This window comes from Bombus fervidus, chromosome 10 (assembly GCF_041682495.2).
Source record: "Bombus fervidus isolate BK054 chromosome 10, iyBomFerv1, whole genome shotgun sequence".
Lineage (NCBI taxonomy): Eukaryota > Metazoa > Arthropoda > Insecta > Hymenoptera > Apidae > Bombus > Bombus fervidus.
The window spans coordinates 10,380,387-10,401,282 of NC_091526.1; the positions used below are offsets into that span (position 1 = coordinate 10,380,387).

General features: G+C 39.3%; 1 protein-coding gene across 2 annotated transcripts; it reads right to left on the reverse strand.

Moving 5' to 3' along the window:
- Positions 1-424: 424 nt before the first annotated feature.
- Positions 425-18,249, reverse strand: LOC139991392 (LHFPL tetraspan subfamily member 2a protein-like). Of its 2 annotated transcripts, XM_072011412.1 has the most exons (6): positions 18,035-18,249; positions 2,270-2,444; positions 1,991-2,167; positions 1,487-1,762; positions 1,290-1,403; positions 425-979 (listed from the first exon to the last, which is right to left on the reverse strand). In XM_072011412.1, the coding sequence occupies exons 3-6, from the start codon at positions 2,115-2,117 to the stop codon at positions 837-839; spliced, it is 660 nt and encodes a 219-aa protein (XP_071867513.1). In that variant the 5' UTR covers positions 2,118-2,167; positions 2,270-2,444; positions 18,035-18,249; the 3' UTR covers positions 425-836. The 2 variants fall into 2 exon arrangements, with proteins under 2 accessions (XP_071867513.1, XP_071867512.1); XM_072011411.1 differs by lacking the exon at positions 2,270-2,444.
- Between the last annotated feature and the right edge of the window lie 2,647 nt (positions 18,250-20,896).

Below are 20,896 nucleotides of genomic sequence, written 5' to 3' on the forward strand. Positions count from 1 at the left end.
CCAAAGCGTATATAAGGATAATCGTCGTGACAACCACAATCATCACGTTTCTCAAAATGTATCGTCTCTATTTTTTAATTCGCAGAAAATTTCACCAAGATTTGAAATTACGTCGTTCTTGAGAGAAAAATGTCCTGTGTTTTTATCTCATGAGAAATCGAAACAGCCTTTCGGAAACGACAGAAAGCGCAAATTTTTTACTTATCGCTGGGAAAAGAATCGATGTCTGTTAAGCGCGTCGATCATCGAACGTTCCCTTTCTCTTTTTTACGCGAATAAACAATTACGATTATTTATTTATTAGATACTAGTAAGCTGTCCATACACCTGTTCTCAATGAATTAATAAAAAATAATAGAAAAATATGCAAATTTATTTTAGTAAAAAGGAACACGAATGATAGGAAAGTAGGAAGACACAAGTATTTAACAATATCCTTGATTTATTTCTTCCTTATACAGTATTATTCTTCTCTTATATCTTATTTCTTACGAATATCTGTTTCATATACATTTACTTGTATACAAATTGGCTGTAGTAAGCTGAACCGTACTTCTCTTAAAACAATCATAATGCTATAGAGATGAAAATCTGGGGAAAAATTGGCACAGAACAGAATCATTTCTGTGATAAGTACATATATACTCGATGAAGCAAAAGTTCAACGATCCCCTAACAAAGATCACTGACCTTGAACTTGATTTGGTCCCACGATAAATTCCCTTCTATTCTCTTGTCGCATTTGTCAACGTTTGGTTTACTCTTTGCTCTTTCGGCAAAGATAATACGAATATTCCCAAAATATCAATGACATACATTCCCCAGTTTTTCTAGTTTCACGCGAGGCAGATCAATGTTTTGCCCTCGTTCATCTTGTCCTGAACTTTATCACTGGCTGTGGACTTTTCTGCTTGGCCGCTTATTACCGCACAAACAAACGTCAATCCAACCCCTATCACGGCGCTATAGAAAGCCCAACCTAGAACATAAAACGTCCTTTACCCTTTTGCTTGACAATAAATTAATTAAGCAATCAAAATAGGAGACGTCCCCTATTCTGTTCTGTTCGTTTTATTTTATCGCTTGATGTATGTTATTCTTATATTTTATTGTTATTTTCATTTTAAATATCTTAATGTTGCGTAGTGTGGGCAACAATTACAAGGGCAAAATTCATGAATCTTTTTAAGTCGAGTTTTATGCAAAGGATTTAATCTACACAGCATCTTGATTGCCCGCATAACTGTCGAAGTGTCTTGAGAATGTAAAGAATTGTACATTTTTACTACCTAGAGAGCATTCAGCGAGGTAGAAAGCGTCAGCTTCCGGTCCGCAGATCCTTTGAACCCTTTCTGCGCCCCAGCCGGCGGGATACAAAATCATCCCCAGCAAATAAAATATTCCTGTTGGCAAGAAGCAAAGTAGCATTAGAAACTTACAGAGCTATAAGCTGTTACAAAATTGAAGTGTCACGTTGAAATATTACCAGCAATAACCTGCGCAACACCAGCCAGGTTGAAGATGCTCTTTCTGCCGATGCTTTGCATGCAACAGCCAACCAAAGCTGCCACGACCGTCATCGACATAATCGCCAAACCAAGAGACAGGAAGAAGTAAGAAGCTTTCCAGCAGTCTGGAAATACGCTGGAATCTGTGGCAAAGCCATCCAAGTTGAAATTTGCGCAGTGAGTCTTCTTCCCATGTAGCCTGATGCAACGATTGAAAATTCCGACTGTTGGCGCGTAAAACTCTGTTCCATTCTCTAACGATGAAAAGAAAAGAAAAGACTTTAATCCTTCGTCTAATATATTTCTCTGTTTAGGAACGAACGATAAATTGTACAAAAAGTATCAACGAGAAAGTGATGGAGTCTCGTCGAAGTAGACACGAGTCATTAATATTCCAATCAAGGTTAAGAACTTCGTTGAATATATCCCACCCATCGACCGCATACTAACGACGTACGGATTAAATAAGAGAAAATAGTTACTCGTGTCTTTTATCCGAGGTCCAATGAGCCATTTTGGAGTGATGAGCCCCGATAAAACTGCCATTAACGCCGCCAGGGACAGGAGTGTCCACAGCAAACTACGACTAGTGACTATCACATAGCACATGCTGCCGTTCAATTGTGGATCTATGCCATCCTTCGAGCTCTAATCTCCTCCTGCAACATTTTTCCCTCTTAGAATTATACTGACCCACGAAGAAAGGCAATATTTATTAAAAGAACCAATTCATGGCAAGACATAACGACATCAGCTTCTACCGCTTCAGCTATCGATCTTCAACATCACGGTTTATAATTAAAATACATCCTGCTAAATACAACGTCAGAATTTTTCACCTGTGTATTTTTATAGCGACTGTCATTCTTCATAGTTGGACAGTATCAATTATTAAGTGATCCCATAGGTAATGCGGCTCTTCTCAAAGTTAGAGCACTGGAAGTGGTTATACTACCAAAGTTTTATACAAATTAGGATAGGAAGCTTAATAGAAAAAGATGAAGAATTATAAAGAAATAAGAAGATAAATTGCAGATCAATTTCTAACAGGTAATTTTTTATTTTTATCTACCATCCGTATATCAACGACCGTATTACTTGTGTGACGATCCAACACTATGAGCGCACTTGGTGCAAATTGGATCAAAGTCGATCGTGCTATAAGGCAAGTTTGAAAATATGATTCGTGGACACCCTTATCGCGATTCAGTCGGCTTCAGGGGTCAACGATTCGGCGATCAGGCTCAGAGACTTTCAGACAACTGCTCAAGAATAAATGCCACTCACATATATTTCGGGGAAACGTTACGTATGGTCCTTTTCCCGCGAACCAAAGAACAGGCCCGCATTAAAAGTGAAGAGTCGTAAGCTCAGCCATACACATCTTTTTCTCGTTTCTTTTCTCTCGCGTTACCGGTTCCGATTTTTTATTCTGATTTCGTGAGAATCGTAAAGCCGAGCCCGCCCAACAAAGCATCCTTTTCTTCCGACCCCTCGTAAAACGACGAGCATGTTCGCGCGCTGATTCGAATCGACTTCGATCGGAGAAAAGGGCAAGAAGAGGTTTCTTCGAGCTGCCACGGGATCGTTATATTGGAATTCTCGGTTTGTTTCAGTTTGACGGCCGCTTGACAACTCTTCCGGCACGTCCTATTTCAAATGTTTCTCGTTGGATCTGTCATTAGAAAAAAAAATCTTTGTAATAAAACTGTCGGGAAATAGTTTGTAAGATTTAAAACTGGTGATTTCAACTTCGAACACTAAGAAGATTTATGTAAGACACTGCGTGATTGATTATGGCCAATGAAAAACGCTAATTGAAAATGTATGAAAATGATCGTATCGAACAAAATTACATTAAAAATGTGCTACTTGCTAAAATATGGTATTAAAACCACATCATAAAATCAATACGAAATGATCGAATCGCTTATCGAGCAATCCAATATTACGAAGAAAAATTTTCATGGTAAAGAGCGAAGCAATTTTTGCTCACTCTATGAATACATTTGAATTTGTTTGAAAATTTGATTCAACTCAACGAAGGCTTTTCATGTTTTAATGTGACCAAGAACCAAGGCTAGAAAGATCGATCGGATACCTGCCCCTCCTTTAGAACTGACCTATTTTGCTTTCTAACTTTAGATCGACCTAAGTTTGGGACCTGTGGATGATTTAGTGGGCGGTGGCCCTTCGTTGTTGAACGTATACTGTTCTCCGCGACCCTTGAGATTTTTGATCCCCTTTAAACCCGCAAACTTAATCGCTTTCATTCCTCAGCGCCAGATGAGCGATCCTCTTTGATGTAGCCGCAACGTGGCGAATCAGTAGGCCACGATGTGACGTGTTCTTTGTATGGAAAAAGATCTCTTGGTTGACTCCATTCTCTGGGCTATTCTTTTATTCTGTCGGAAGACTGAATTTTGAGAAGCGAGCAACAACGCGCATACATAATTCCAAAACCATATAAGGAGAGACTTCTAGGATTCATGAATTTCGTATGAAGGATCGTAATGAATTTTTACGATCTTTTCCTCCTACGAGTAAAGATACGATTTGTCATGATTCGCGATCTTCGCATTGAAAGATAGAATAAATAACATAGATTTTTCTGTCGTAAAAATTGAAATAGATAGTATTTATACATCTACATTGATAGAATAACAGTTTGAAGAGAACAAATATTGAAAGAAAAGAGACGCCGAGTAATAATTGCGTTGCGTCGCCCTGTGGAGTAACATGGGGAAGCAGCGATGTTTAATTAAATTCGTTTCACGCTGTACATCTGCCAGTTTTATTTTTATCATTTCTTGCGCGCGACCTCCTCTAGAAGCACTCAAGAGGCCGGGTTTACTTAGGATCGCCCCTTAATCGCTGTTTGTATTTATACTGTCTTCGAGTTTCGCGTCGGATTTAATGAATCCCTAACACCGGAAACACGTTGATTCACCGCGGCATAGAAACTCGTGACCTCACGGAGCAGCGGGATTGCTCCAACTTGTTTCAACATCGAACATCTGCCGTATTTGTAAAAAACATGTGGCATTAATACAGCCTCTCCTTCTTTCGTTATTAGGTATCTCCTGTTATGATGTTGAAGATGTTTAGCATCCGCCACGTGACATTAATAAACCGCGATTTGGCTTGCAGCCATTCGAAGTTCGGAGAAGGACGGACGAGATAAGACCGATCAGAGCTTGCATGTAGACCGCCAGTCGTTCGACGATCAACCTCTCTTATTTTTTTTTCTTTTTTTCCACTTTAATCGTTGCGTTCATTGTTGTGGGTTGCCACGCCTTCGGCGAATGCAGTAGGGCTCCATTGTCTCGACGTGAGTCCCCTTTGCTGAATTAATTTTCGATGTTTAATTCGTTGGAAAGGATCAGGCTAAAGTATTGGGCCTGTAAACTAGGTGGAACGAAATTCTAGTCGATCGACCAGCGAGGTTTCTGATCGAATTATAACACGTTCGCTAACCAGGCACACGTGCTTCACAATTAATTTACATTTAGTTCTATGCTTCAACTTGATCTCACATAGCTATGTACGATGTATGGTATTTTAATTTAGTTGATATACAAGATGAACAAGAAATTGACGTACCAGAAATTAATGTAAACTACACAAAGATACGTGTTACGTAAGTTTTACAAACGAGTTGTAATGTGAACCTCTGGAACACGTTGGTAGACCCAAGGAAAAATTATGAAATGTTGAATATCCAGAAGAATTATCAAATATATTATACAAAAGTACAAGAAACGAAACATGATCTATAGTGGACATCAGCTTCAATCCTCTGTGATCGCGAACGTATTAAAATTCCATAGAATTACCAGGGGAAACAGCGTTAGAAGTCTCAGTTCAATTTCAGTTTACTCAGGTAAAGCAAAGTGATGAATTAGTAGAGATGAATAAGATTTCCGTAACATTGGTGAGCTTCTTCCTTGCCTCGCGCATCACGGAATGCGATATCTTTCCTTTTCTCTCTGCTCGTGGCCCTGGACGAGAGGCTCCGACCATTAGTCATCCAGCAATGGGTCCTCTGTCCGGCAGCTCGTTATCAGAAAGGCGTAAGTCGACGGCCAGTGCGAACTTAACACTCGTAAATTCAAATCACACGTTTCCGGCCCGTGGACGTTGCTTTACGAGCATTCTTTATCCACGAGAAACCGGCGGAATCTATAATCCTCTATTTTTAAAAATATCCTTGTAAGAAATACGAATCTTCTGCGTCTTTCCTGTCTTCTACTTTCTCGCGTGTAATCATAAATTGTGAACTTGTCGTAAACATTTTCCATCGCCAAACATTACCCGCTGTTTTATAGTTTACCATATGAAATCCATTGAGAAATTAGCACGTTAACAATTTCTTCGAAATCTGAAACAATCGAACGTTCGATTACAGAAACACGAGACACCTACACGTTGCATAATCCAGCGACGACGTAGACCATCTGCAAGGCAGCTGTTGGACAGGTGCTCCCTTACTTCTCCACTCTCTTGTTTTCGTCCCCTCTTTCCATCGACAGATCCTCCCAGGCTCACCTTCTTCTTCTCCCTCTTCTTCGTTCTCTTCCTCTACTCCCTCTCGTTTCATCTTTTTCTTTTACCTGCATCCTCCTGGCATGCACACTGTCGATTTTATCCAACGGTAATTTATCGTGATTTCAGCCGATCGCGTTCGATTAAATATTTTGGAGAAACGATTCCGCGAAGCCTCGCTGTAATTTCTCCAAAAATCGTACTCCGGATATTCTGACATCGTTTACGTTCACGATTCAACAATTTGTTCGCTTCAAACAGAATGCAAAATGGAGTATCGACTTTTGTCCATCGAAGAGATGTTTTATTCATTCTTGAAGATTCAGTGGAATGTGCCATAAGATAGATTGCGTATGTTCATGCAAGGTTATATTTTTGTGAACACAACCAGAGAAATGGAATTTACGCGGAGATTATGTTTCGATATATGCAATACACATAGAACGAAGAATACGATCATGTAGCTCTTTCTAGCGTGCCCTGAGCAAAACTAAACAAACACCCTTTAAAACAGAGCAATTTTTTTACACTGGACCAGACGACTTTACTTTTCTTTTTTCTTTTTGAGAAGTTAGAAGTATTAGTTTACTAGATGATGTGGAAAAAAGATTGTAGTAAAAGTGTAATTGATCGGAATCTCGAAGAAAGAAGTAAAGGCCACTTTTGTAACTTTTCTGTCTGAGCCTGTAATGAAAATTTGAACAACATGTTGAAAATTTCATCTAAATCGATTGATATAGAAAAATGTAAGAATCTGTATATAGATTTTAGGTCGCTGAAAGTCGCGAAGGCTGTGACTAAATTTTCATTCCGGGCCCAGATGAAAACGTTGTAAAAAGCGACATTTGCTATTTTCTTCGCGATTTCGATCAACTGCAATTTTTCCAAAAATTTGTTTGCGCGCTATCTGGTAAACTATTGCTTCCAATTTCAAAAGAGAAAAATAAAATCGAATCGTTTGGTGGAATTGTAAAAAGGTAATTCTGTCTTAAGGAGTATGCGTTCACGTTTGCTCATTACCGTACACTGTACATGTTTCGCGCGTCCCTCTTCCATTTCGTCGATTTTTAATTCAAGGTTTCGTCGATAGCGGATTGCCAAGCTGAATTCCCTTTTGTTCACGGGCAGATTTACAGTTCCGTAGAACGATTTGCGTTCCTGGAACAGCCACGCCTATTACCATGAATCTCTTTCGAAAAGGCTACGGCATTCCACGTCCGATGTATCCTTTATAAAAAAAAAAAAAGAAAAAAAAGTACAAAGTGTTGCCTGTATTGTAACGTTCTCATCGGTATTCTTCCACTATTCGACTAAATTAATCGTCATTAATCTTGAAACCTCGTCCAACCACTGTCCTCCCTTTCTCATTGACTTCTATTGATTTCAATTCGATTACATCGAACCAAAAGAATCGTTGCATAATTCACACGCTGGCCATTCACGCGTGCTATGGTTACCGGATGTTCGAGCAGTTCGTTTTGCCGAATGTAAAGGGTTAAAGATCAATGATCGACGCGTATCAGAACGATCAGCAGGAAGTACACGGAGTCGGCGATATTACTTCCGAGGCGAAATCCTATATACGACGGCACCGCGATAACAGTTCGATGCTAGGCGCCTTTCCAGTGGAACGACCGCCAGGATAATTAAGGTACCACGAGCAAGACGACCAACTTAACGGTGATTTCCAGCGCATCTAGCTAGGCCCGGCAATTAAGATAATCGTCGATCGCGCGCTCCGACTACGCGTCTCCCTGGTCACGCTGTCCTCTTCGTGGATATCGATACCTGGAATTCTTCTGGAGATTTTATTCCACTCGATTTTTCATCGATATCGTCGTTGTCTGTCACGGTTGTTGGAAACACAGGCAGATTTAAAATTAATCCAGTGACATGGCCAGACGTGTGCAAAACAAATAGAATACAAATAGAATACGAGTGAAACATGGCTAGCCCTATGACAAGATACGAACGTATTGGCAAAGTTTGAAAGATGTTTGAGGATGTGTATAAAACTTAGAAGATATTTATGAAGAACATGTGCTTCGCAGAGTTTGACAAAAATATTTAGATAACCAGCTATTTCTTAGATTAAAACGCTCCGATGTAAATTCACAGAAACAAAATATACATACCTAAGCAGGAATTTCGAACTTCGCATCAAAATTTCAATAAATTCAGATTAACTTCCAATGTTAACGTAACGCTTCGTATTCCATTTCTTTCTTACTCTCATCGCACAATTTTACAAACGTTAATGTAGTATATAAATATAATACACGCGTAACTAACGATATTTGATACGTTTCACGTTTGCGATCAAACAAATTCTCGTTTCTCTAAACATTCCAAAACTTATCAACCGCTGAAGAATCTAAGATACCAATCGTGTACATATTTCTACTGAAAAGCTTCGTTTGATTTTCTGTTTCCCTTTCGATCGAGTTTCCATTAACTTGCTGCTCGCAACACGCGGAAGGTTCGCTTAGAATGTTGGTAACACGTCCAGTAAAAGATGTTAGAATAAAGATGCTGCTCATGCGTCTATTTTTCTCGCGGCTGACGCTTTTCATTCCCTCTCGCACCCAGTTCCCATCTTTCCTGCCCTTCCTTCTTCCCTCCTCTCTTCCCATTTGTTCCTGCTAGTCCCGGCTGGTTCGAGACCAGCATAGCCAGTCGCTGTGTCATCGAGCCTCGATACATCATAAATATAAATTGATTTCTGGATACGTGTTGGTACTGTTGGTACAAATGGGACTGCGTGCGAGCCGCACACGCGTCCGCGAAAGTCGTTGGCATACACGCGCGGGCTATAGCTACGTTTCGGAATCTTAATGCGCCGCGAAGGAACACGAACGCCAAAAATGACGAATGACTTGTCACAACGAATTTCGCAACGTCCAATTTACCGACTAACTCGTCACTTTTTATCGATCTACTCCTTTTTGTGATTCTTCCACTTCTTCTTTCTTTTTTTTTTTTTTTTTTTCTATTATTATTTTTCGAGGGGCAACGTATTTAGTATAGCGGGGCTAGATTTTCATTTTCGAGCGACTTTTTTCCTGCGCATTGTTACAGCGTGAATACGCCGTGCAGGAACAGGAAACGATGTGCACGTGGAGACAAAATAAATGGGCCTCGTCGTTATTAACGTGTGTGACAGTCGTGTATCGAATGTATAGGTCGTATAAATCCTAAGACGTGCACAGGCTTGCGTTGAAACGCAAAGTGGTCGTTTCGAGTACCTCCCACGGAGTATAATCAAATAACAAGAGCACACAGCTCGTCGTATTTTTGTAACGACGAATGATCTCACGCAAACAGATATTTGTTTCTTGAAAATTGAATATTAATCGCGTACTTGTACGATAAAATTAAGGAATTAATAAGAAGCATGATCGCTCTCTTTCGTATTATACGAGCATACTAAGACGGCAGTCGGCGCGCGTTAATTTTTAAATGCTGAAACTGGCGGCAGAAATTCGCTCGTCTGCATCATACTTAAATGCATCTCTCTGAGTAATATAATTTATTAAATTGCAATAGGCGCGCAATAATCACAGCTTGCCTCGGTGGAAGTCGCAAGTGGGCATTTCCTGAAGATCGCGATAAACCCGTCTGCGCAAAGTGCTATGAACTCGGGGAACTCTAGATAAATCTACACGAATCGCGTGATAAACCTCACTGTGTGCATCGAAATATTTAAAAACCGACAGATACTTTAAATTTCTCTTTACTTTCTTCTTCTTTTTTCTTATTTTTTTTTTCTTTTTATGAATGAATGCATATATATATATACATATATAAACGAGAAGTAGGAAACTGTCGGAAGGAAACGCAAGTTCTGTCCCCAAGGTATCTTTCTTTGGACCTTCGTATAGCTTCTGATTCCCTGGAAACGCATTAACGAGCGATTACGAATCCATTCCAGATCGTTGAGATTGCCACGGGGGCTCGTTTTCTCGGTAGAAGCCGCCAACAACGCTGCTTGCATCAGTGCAGCCGGTTGGAAGATTAGAATGCACCGTGCATTCGCTTTTCGAACGACTTGCACGCGCGTTGCCATCACCACGAACAGAGCCACGAGCAGAGTCCCCGACGAGCCTCAGGATCACTCTCGGTTTCTTGTTGTTCGAACAACGTTCTGGATGAGAGCTTCGAACAAATTCAAATATTCCTATCGCGAGAGTCTTTCAAAGAGATTTCTCAACGAAGAAACGTATAATTCAGAGACCGGACTTAAATTCACGAAACTCGAATCTTCGACTTCGTCAGGTCTGGAAATTATAAAAACCAGGACTTTGATCTTTATACCCAGTTTTTATGTTCGTACATTGTTCTTCTAATCGTTGTTTTAAAACGAATCTTCATCGAAAGGCCATACGAATAACGTACCGATCTATCAAGCCTATCTGTTTGGCTCATCCAATGGAACTACTTATAGCAGCGATCTAATTGTAGTAGCGTATATCAGTCTGCTTTGTCGGGTAGAATGTATAGAGATTAATGATCTTTTAATAGTTAACCCTTAACTCTTTGTAATTTTGAAGCAGATATAAAAGCTACATAGTAACTAGCCTGTGATATTTATGCATCGACAGAGAATCGAAAGTCGCGGAGCGCAGAAAATGCATTTAGTACGATAAAAACAAGTAGAATATCCAAGTTACAGACGAAACAAATTTCTCCTTCGATTCTGTTTGTTTAACACTAACCAGGTCCGGACAAATAACCGGTTTCAAAATTTAATTTAAAATTGCACGTTCGTTTGTTTGTTTGTTATTTCTTTCATTCGTTTAACTCTATGTAAATTCTCGTATTAACAAAAATTGAAAAATTGATTAATCAGATAACAAGGAAAATTATGATGGTAAAAGTACGAATTCCCATAAAGAGTCTGGTGACGAAGACTCGAGCACTTTGAAACAGGGACGTATGTTGACTTTCTTTTTCCTGAATTTATTATTAGAAAGCAACTTGAGCAAGCTCTATTGGAAATTCTTGCAAGTATATCAAGAAAATTCGCCAGTGATCGAAGGTTAACGATAAACGTCGGTATTATCAAGCAGACGACTGATTTATCATGTTAGTCAATTAGCGACCTAATTGACGTATCGTCACGAGCGTTAATTAAGAATTATCATGAAAATCCATTTGCGTGTGACCCAGTTTAAGACCGAGAACGACAACGCGTTATCTGCCGACAGAAATCGGGGTACTCCCCTTTGTTCGTGCAGCTCCTCCTCGGACACGAGTCGCCCGCATTCCTCTGTTAGGTACGTACCAGGAAAAAAAGCGGCCAGAGCCCTCCTCTTGGAGGGAAAAAAAAAGAGAAAGAAGGAAGAAAGAAAAGGTGAATTTACAGGCAAGCGTGGCCGTAATGTAGTCAAGCCTGCCAGTTCAAAGCGAGCTCGCGTACGAAGACGCGATTCGATTCACGCTTTGAAGCGTGTACTTACAAAGAGCTGCAGGATGTTGCGCCGCTTGCAATTATTTTCTGCGTCTCGTTACTCTATTTTCAACCGTATTACTCTATTTTAAAGCCGCTATAAGATTTCTTAACGTACCGGTGGTGACGATCAGCCATGTGTCTACCGATCCCTCGAACGATCTCACTTTCCATAAATTTCTCAATTATTCGAATAAAATCCACCTAACGCTAGAATTACATACGCCAGAAACGAACGTCGTATTTCCATAGATATTATCGAATTATAGATTGCTTTGAGACATTTCGTTTCAGTATTTCGTACGATTTTACTATCTGCTGTATATTCCGTGCATTTTATGGATCAAGTGTTGCAAAGGCCGAAGATATCCAAAGAGCTACGAACGCGACGACGAAATCCGACGACTGTTGGCTGTTATCTGTTTTTGGTTCGCTCGCTTGTTAAATAAATCGGAAACGGGGCTGAGAAATATTTAAGACTCAATGAAATAGAAAGACAGCTGTCTCGGCTCGTGTGTCGCGCATCCATGCTTATACGTGTACTTAACTCAAATTCATTCAAGCAGAGTGATATCATCTTCATTGGAGAAACCTCGGCTGATGTGTCGTGCGTCTCTGTATCTATACGTGTAATTTAAAACCATTGAGATGTAGCCATGTTTGGTATCTCATTGGTATATCATCGAAGAAGCTGTCAGCAACGCGAACCTACGTATATATCAATTCCAGAAAATTCCTACGAAAAACCACGATTCCTCGTTCGAATCGCTTCAGTATCGCTACTGTTAAATTCAATATATAGCTTCTAGTATTTCTAAAAACTCTACGTACCTTGATTTCGAGTTAAATACCGGTGCTCGCTCGATCAAATCTACGCAGTGTTCTAAATTTAAACGGCCAAACTTCACCAGTATATTCTACGACTAGAGATAAGAAAATGATATATAAAGTATTGTATTAGGTTGTCCGAAATGTTTCTTTCGTTTTATAAGGAAATAACAGACGCACTATGTCTTTTGTTTTATATTAGTTTATTGAATTATGCACGAACGTAATAATAGAAATAGAACGAAACGGAGCATACCTGATTCAATAAAATAATATAAAACAGAAATTGTTGTTCGTCTATTATCACCTTATGAAACGAAAGAAACTTTTCCGACAACCTAATACTATAATGTACGAACGCGTAGTAAAAACGTTGTAGCAGAAATATGAAACCTGAAAGCTATAGACGAACATTATCACGAAAGGCGAATTGGTCGGAGAGGGCGCGTTATTATTTGGTCCGCGAGATCGCCAGATCTTGCAACATTATGGATTTTTATCCGCAGGGAACAGTGAAAGCGATTGTGTATCGAAGTCGATTCGCGACAAGAACTAATAGAAAGGATTGATCGCGCATTCGTTGATCTGAAGCAAGATAAGCATGAAATTCGGAGTGCGACAAACTCAATTTCCGCACGATGCGAAGCTTACACTCGAAAAGGGGATGGCATTTTGAAATGGACGCATAAATCAACTTTCTTTTCGGTGTAATAAGACGTTTGAGGGCATATGTTCACGTTTCATCTTTTTCTTCTTTCTACTCGTGCAACATGTTTTAGTGAAGCTTGATCGTTTGAACTTGCAACACTCTGTGTACAGGGTGTCTCATTTTAATCGTCCCATACAAATATCTTACGAACTATACATCATTCGAAAAATTGTTTCAAAGTGAAACTTAGTTTGTTTCGAGGAAAAGATCGCGCGACGGTGAGAAATCTTATCTAGGTGAACGTGCTTCGAGGATCTCGAAGTAACCTTTGTTTCTTCAAATGGAACTACACATATTTTTATATACCACTCGATGCATCTTTTAATTTTTTCTACAAAAAAGTATCAAGATACTTGGAACGTGGTTAGTTCGGAAGATATTCTGTCTTTAATCTTGTAAAACTTATCGTGTGAAAGACGAGGAAAGATAACGTAGTGCTTTTATATTCATGTTCTTTGCTTGTTTTTCGTACACTCGATTCCATAGAATTCACATTGAGCTATCTGTTAGATTAGGCATTTTCAGATACAGATACTTCGATACCTTTTTGTAGAGAATTAAAAACTACATCGTATAAAAAGAAAACGTATAGTTCCATTTAAGAAAACTATAGATCACCTTGCAATCTCAAGGACGCGTCTACATAGATAAGATTTGTGACCATCGCAAGATGTTTCCTCCGAAACGAAATAAGTTTTATTTCGAAACTCTTTTCAGAATAATCTTCCTCGTGTCGATTAAAATGAGACACCCTCTGTAAACCTGTGAATCTTCTACGAAAAATTACAAATCGGTCGCTTTAATCGTTCCAGTAGTTTCGTTATTAAATCATTATACCGTGAGGCACTGCTGAAAACGTTGCACTGGTCGTTCGTCTCTCAAGACGCGAATACCATCAGAGGTTGATTGGGAGGCGCGTGAAATGCAATTTGCAAACGAGCCGTATATTTAACCACACGTATACGACGATACACGATTGATGACCAGAGTACATATTTTCTTCCTATATATATATATCGATGACGCATCTCTGTGTACTCACAGAAGCCGGTTCGAATAAACGCGCGAGCACGTACACTCGAGTGTGTATCAACGTTGAGACTGTTGAGACACGCGTGTCCACGCTTGCGAGGGTAATATCGAAATACTATCGCTTCCCACGCGAGAAGGAGTCTCGATTCTGTCTAAACGGCGTCCATGCGTTCGCCTGTATTCACGTGCGTGCGTAAAAGCTGCCTTATTGGGAAGCTTTAATGGCTAGACCACGGCCAAGAGTACGTCGAGCATACTTTATGCCATCGACCATATTTGTCCTACGATTCATATCGTGACAGCGAAAACGGATTCGGTAACGAGTCCCTTTCGTGAGCTTTCGCAACAGCTCTCTCGATCGTTCTAACGGTTCGATATCGTTTCGTGCTCTTAATGGTATAGAAGATTATGCAGCCTGCTCTCATCGAGAATTAGCTTCCAGAGGAATTTCTATCATCGTTATCCTCCATTCCAGCGTCTCATTTTGCGAAATTCTGATGTTTGTTCGTTGCCACTGCAACTAATTACTATTAGGTTGCCCGAAAAGTGTCTTTCTTTCGCAAACGTGTATTTTACAACAGTGCACCTTCGTACAAACGTGAAACCAAGTCTGTGAAATGTGAAATGTCTATGAAGTGTTTATCTCGACAGAGCAAAATGGGTCGTACGTAATTCGACAAAATAATATAAAACAAAAAACGTTGTGCGTCTATTATTTCCTCATAAAACGAAAGAAACTTTTCGGACATCCTAATAAAATAGTAATTAAATTGACGCATATGGAGTATCGTTTGTTCCGAGTTTCAGTTTAACGAAGTTTACCCCATCGCGGAAGATTATTAGGACCATGTTAAGGAAGCAGACATTTATTACAAATTGTATCGACTTGTATCGAGAAGTATTTATAATGGGGAAGAATTTAAAGGGAAAGCTTGCACGAGGAAAAATTTCTGTCACGGTTTTCTGCGGTTTATCGGGGCGTCTCGCTTTACAAAGAAATTCCCATGTTAATAGTAATTTCAATCTTTTGATAACAGGCAACTACTGCTAGGGTTTGGTGCACGTGTGATATCATTCGTTTCTTCTTAGAGATAACTTCGTTTAACGAGCTTGCAGCTAAGAATTCCAGCATTTTGCACGTTTACGAATTCGACGATTTAGCAAATCGAATGGCAAAGACTGTATCTTTGCGAGAACATGTCCCTGTCTCGGAGGAGGCGTTATTACATCGTAGAAATACCTTTGCGGACTGTTTCGTTCAGCACGTAATAACTGTCATAGCCGATTGCAGTAGAGTATGGTCGAGAGACATGGTCCTCGTGGTCCAGAATCCCCGTGGTTTACCAGATCGTAACCAGATCTTTGAATTTCGAGGTTTACTATCACGATGGCACGCCGTCTGCTAAACGGAAACACCAGCACAGACGTTCGCTAAGATCTTCGTGATACTTTTCTTCCTTCGATAAGCATAAGCGTGGAGCATATGGTAATCTTTTTTGAAAAGGTGAATCTATCGAAACAACGAATATTGGGATCGAAGAAACCATAATTTGAAAGCGAGACCCGCGACGCTTTTTGTTCCTCCATAAGCAAATCGTAATTTTGTACGAAATTAGAATATCGAATCGAAAAAGATTCGAAACTAGGAAACTACAATTTCACGAGCAAACGAAGGTAACGAGACGCTGAAGATTTGAAAGCAAGAGACTGGAATTTTTGCCGGAAAGGCGGTGGTATCGACGCGAAGAAACTGCACTTTAACGGAAAAGATTACACAGGTTTCTGTGCGGTATTTGACACTACTGTTACGCGAAACATCCTCGCTATCTCGTTTCACCGACAGTCGAACGCACCGTCCAACTGCTTACGAAGTAATTTAACCGTTCCGCTATGGTGATTTAAAAAAATTGAACTTGAGAAACAGGGGGACGCAGCCGCAGACGGGCAAAAAACGAATGACCGAGGCGATTAATTAATCGTTGTCCTGTCGCTTTCGTTTAAGCGTAATTCGTCTCAATTTAACGATCTGCTGTTCCTCAAAATAAATTCATTAAGAAAAACGACACTCGAACGACCACACGCCGAAAAAGTAATTTGAAAAATTGAAAGCGCTTTTGGATCGTGATTTCTTTTTCTTTTTTCTTTTTTTCACTGAAATTGCGATCAGGATAATGATTTCGCCGCGTCGTGAAGCTGTTGCGCGCGATAGAGCAAAAAAAAAAACGAGAGGGAAGAGCCGAAACCACCCTACGATGCATAATTCATGGTGGTAGGTCTGGCTTTATGGCACACCCTGATGCCTCATGATGTAAACAGTCGTAAATTAATGCAATTGGCCAGAGCTGGTTCACGTGTGTGGCAGAAAGAGAGAAATGGAGGAATAGATACATTAACATCGCGTTCGGTGAACTTTGCGCTTCCACAGTTCGCAAATTCAAAGATTGCACAGCTTCCACGCGCCTGCACCGCTCTCTGCACTCTATCCTCCGCTTCCGGTACGTAATTGGTCCCATTAAAGAGACGTAACGACTCGTTAAAGAAAACATTAGCGACAAGTAACAGAATATTGTTGAAATTGTTTATGTCATTTGAATATTTTCATTTCCGAGGGCTATACTTATTTTAATCGAACCCTTCAGAAGCCACATCGATCAGAAAAGTACAGAAAAATGACGTTAGAAACACTGTTTCTTATCTTTAACTCACGTTGGAATTTACTATTTACTTGTGGCATTTTGAGACTTATGGAACTTGTGGAATTAAACTTATTGGTTTCTTGAGAATCGAATATCGATCGTGTATTTATGTAACGAAATTAAGGAAACGATCAGAAACGTATAGAAAAGCGATGTTACGAACGCTCTGCTTTTTAAATTTACGCCAGAATTCACTATTACTTGTGTCGTCTTTTCGCGATGAATGGACTTGCGCAACTGAATATTTGTTTTTTGAGAGTCGAATATCAATCGAGTATTTACATAACGAAATTAAATAAGCGATAAGAAGCAGAGCCGATCAATTTATCTTCCGAGAGGCTCGATTGTAAGACCGTTTGACTGTCTAAGGTATAAGTCAAAGAAAAAGGTAGACTACTCATCCACGACCCTATTATCTACAAAACCTGCAGAACAACCTCAAGACACGTAGCAGTCTTAGACACAGTCCACGCAAATCGCATTCGAGCACATCTCCTAAGAGTCATCCGTATCGTCGATAGTGTTCGGGTTGTATTTCAATATCTTATCTTGTACTTATTATTTATCACGATGTAACATCAAGGAACCGAATTTACCGAGTTACAAGTTCAAAAAATGTATTATATTTTATCATATCGTAAATTTATTAATCGCGAGGATTCAATTCAGGAACCAAATCGAGATTTCCAATTCCTATGCAGCCAGATTAGAGTCCGATTATGAGAGTCAAAGAATCAAACTTCTTCGAAATTACAATCTCATTTTATTATTATTATCCTGAGTCTAATCTTGATATAAGAAGATGTATGTACTTCACTTATGCCGGTTCTACTATCAATTTTGACTATGAACCTATCGAAAATATTTGAACAGTTTCATATCGTATAACAAATTATATTTTGTATAACAAATTAAAATAACGATTGTATTAAATGAAATCCCGTGTGAAAATAGTTGAAGCATCTCCAAGTTGGCTGAGGGGCTGTACCAATTGTTTCGCGTCCAAAGCAAAGTCAATTGCGTTTGGCTTTAAGGGATCGCGTGTCATTCGAGATCCGACTATCAATGGGTCCGTTTTGCATCGCAAAGGACTCGCTCGTTCTATTGTTCGCTTCTCTCGATAACTCAGCTCCAACAGAGTGTAAAAGGAATAAATATTCAATTACCGGACACGTATCATCCACTTTTGTCCTCGGCTATGCAAAGTCGCGTGAATTTCAATGAAACGAAAATCCAAACAAATAAATCTCAGGGCAATTTCACTCACCTCCGATCCGTTTCCTGCTGAACGTAAAGCTGGATAGCGACGAACGTTCGCACTCGGTTACTAGAGGAAATAGTTATTAGTCAGTGGCTATTCGTGGTCGAGAACGGAACTGTCAAGCGGCCGTTTCTCCTGTCAAAGGCCTCGCGTAGTCGACGCTTTTTTCCTGGACACGGAGCTGCGCGGTCAAAGCGCCGAGCTGAACTGAACCCGAGGCGGCTCGCGATCGCCGCTATAACGCGTGGCGATCGTGAACGCAGACCTGTTTGTTGGTGGGACGCGGGGCCTCCTCGTGTTATTTACTTTATTACGCTACTCGTTGCAAGGTTCGGGGAAATATACCGTCGAAAGAGAGTGAAATTCTAGCGAATTTTCTACGATCCGTATCTACGACGAACAGGCTCGCGATAAGAATGAACAGATTCTGTGAATCTTTAGGTAATAATACTTCCATTTTAAACCGTCTTTGAATCTTCCTAGTCGGAAGCTAAACTCGCTTGATATTATAAACTCGATATTAAAACGATATAGATTTTCTATCGATCCTTGGAATCCAAGTGTCTTGATATTCACGAACGATATAATTCTGCAAATTGAATAACTTGCATCGCACGATAGATAAAAGAAAGTAGGACAATTTGATAAGCGATTGTAATTAACGAGGACTGTTAATGACAAAAGAGCACTTCTCGTGATGAATAATATCCTGTGCGTATTTCGAAATGAGTACAAGACATTATCGTAATCACCCTTTTAACGAAAGCCTGGCGTTTACGAACCTAATCCCATAAAATCGTGATACACAAGCTGTTAAGCATGATGTCAGCGCCGCTTTCCATAGTTTCCATTACATCGCGCTACCAGAAATCGCTCGATATTTTCGTCCACGCGGCTTTTCATCGTTTTCCATCCACCGAGGGTGTCACCCTGGCATCCTTTTGGCGTCCGATTACAACCATCATGGGGTGGATGGTTTATGAGAGGGTATTCTATAGCCTTATAGGGCTTAAAGGCGCCAGCATTTATGGATTTACCGCCTGGTGTAATGTTTCGTCGCTTCGTCGTCCGGAGAATAATAAACAAAACACTTAACTATAGCGTGATATTTTATGGTTAAATATTGAGACAAAACGCCTCGATAAACGAAATACACTGTACGATGACATATGATCCATTCTGTGTTGATCGTTTTAGCTATAGAAATTAATCCAGCGCCTTTGCATTGAATAATTTTCTAAATTTAAATATCGTTTCGCTCTATATATTTTAGGATTTTACCATATCGATCTTAATATTTCTAAAACGCGGTGTAAACTTAATTTCGAAACGCATTAACAAATAATTTTTGTTGTTCGATTAATAGTAAGAAAACTGGGATTAGTCGAAGAGTAAAATTGATAAATAAATGACAAATTTATCTACAGAAAGACACTGAATTAATTTCTACGTTTAGCTTCACAACTGTTGAATTATTTGTTGTACCACAGACGTACGTATGTTAAGTTTCCAAAAAATTCGACGTTCACTTGCTGGTGGCTTTGACAGCAGTTGGTTTTAACCTGGCTAATAAAAATCGTGTTAAGAATTCTACGAAATAAAGTCATGGCAGATAAGAGGAGCAAATACACCGCTTCTGCTCGAGATAAAGCGTCGTCGATTGGAGGTAAATATTTCAATATTTGTATTTATATTTATCTTTGGCAAATATATCGTTACATGGTTACATTAATAGGCGACACAACAGGGAATTTGCACGAAAATTTTGTGAGCGACTTTTTAAAACACGCGCACGAGTATAACGTATATCCCTTGCCTAGAATTGTAGTAAGCGTTTCCTTAAAGTTCACTAACTTAATCATAGTTTCTTAATAAGATCGAGTGCATCTGTTAACAATAAATTATCTTGAAAACAGCAGAATCTTACGGATTTTCGTGTCTCCAGTAGCTTATCGGCAACATTCGAAAAGTAATCGCCTCTAAATTCGAATCAAAATCCAAATAGCTGTAAATGTTCATCGTAATTTGAATATTTTAAGACTCGAGGACGACGGATCGCCAATTTTTCATGTAACTTACCCAAATAGAAAACTGGTGACGCCAGTGAAAATCGAAAGCAAAGATAAGTATCTTCTAAAATGAAGTTTTCTTCCTAATATAATTAAATAACCTACGGATATTTATGCAAATTAATAATTTTGTAAATGTAACTATAAGAGAACGAAACTTAAACAACCATCTACTAAATATTATAGCAAATATTCTGCTTTGGATATTTCATATATTTTTACATACTATGCACATTCCGCGCAGTTTGGCATTTTTTGAATCTCTCGTAGACGCATAAAAATCCGCAGTTCAGAAGTTGAAATAAACGCACGTCCTTGAATTCATTTTTACTTTGTTACACGCCGTGAAGTATCCATATGCTTATTAGATGCACTGAATTCTACGATGCAGAAATATAATACTATCACAGTATTGAAGTAAACCAAATAATTATTCGCTTACATTTTACTTACCACGTTTACGTTCGTCAAAGAAATGATCGAACATTTTCATAGATTGCCAAATTGCAATATAAATGCGTTCGGTGTTATGCAAATTGCGGAAATGGTGACAAATATCGGATGCGTGCAAGATTTGAATTTAGACATGAATCCAAACACGCAAGAAAATTATCATTTGCTTTGCACGCCTGGAGGAAGGCAAGTATTAGGTCGTCCGAAAAGTTTCTTTCGTTTTATAAGGAAATAATAGACGCACAATGTTTTTTGTTTTATATTAGTTTATTTAATTATACACGAACATAATAATAGACATACGACGAAGTGGATCGTACGTAATTAAATAAAATAATATAAAACA

Bases quoted from the DNA above. Each gene is read 5' to 3' on its own strand.
- LOC139991392 (XM_072011411.1), bottom strand. From the start codon at position 2,117: ATGTGCTATGTGATAGTCACTAGTCGTAGTTTGCTGTGGACACTCCTG. The intron at 1,404-1,486 runs GTAATATTTCAA...TCTTGCCAACAG, and splicing joins TGTTGCGCAGGTTATTGCTG to GAATATTTTATTTGCTGGGG. The intron at 980-1,289 runs GTAGTAAAAATG...TTTATGTTCTAG, and splicing joins CCTCGCTGAATGCTCTCTAG to GTTGGGCTTTCTATAGCGCC.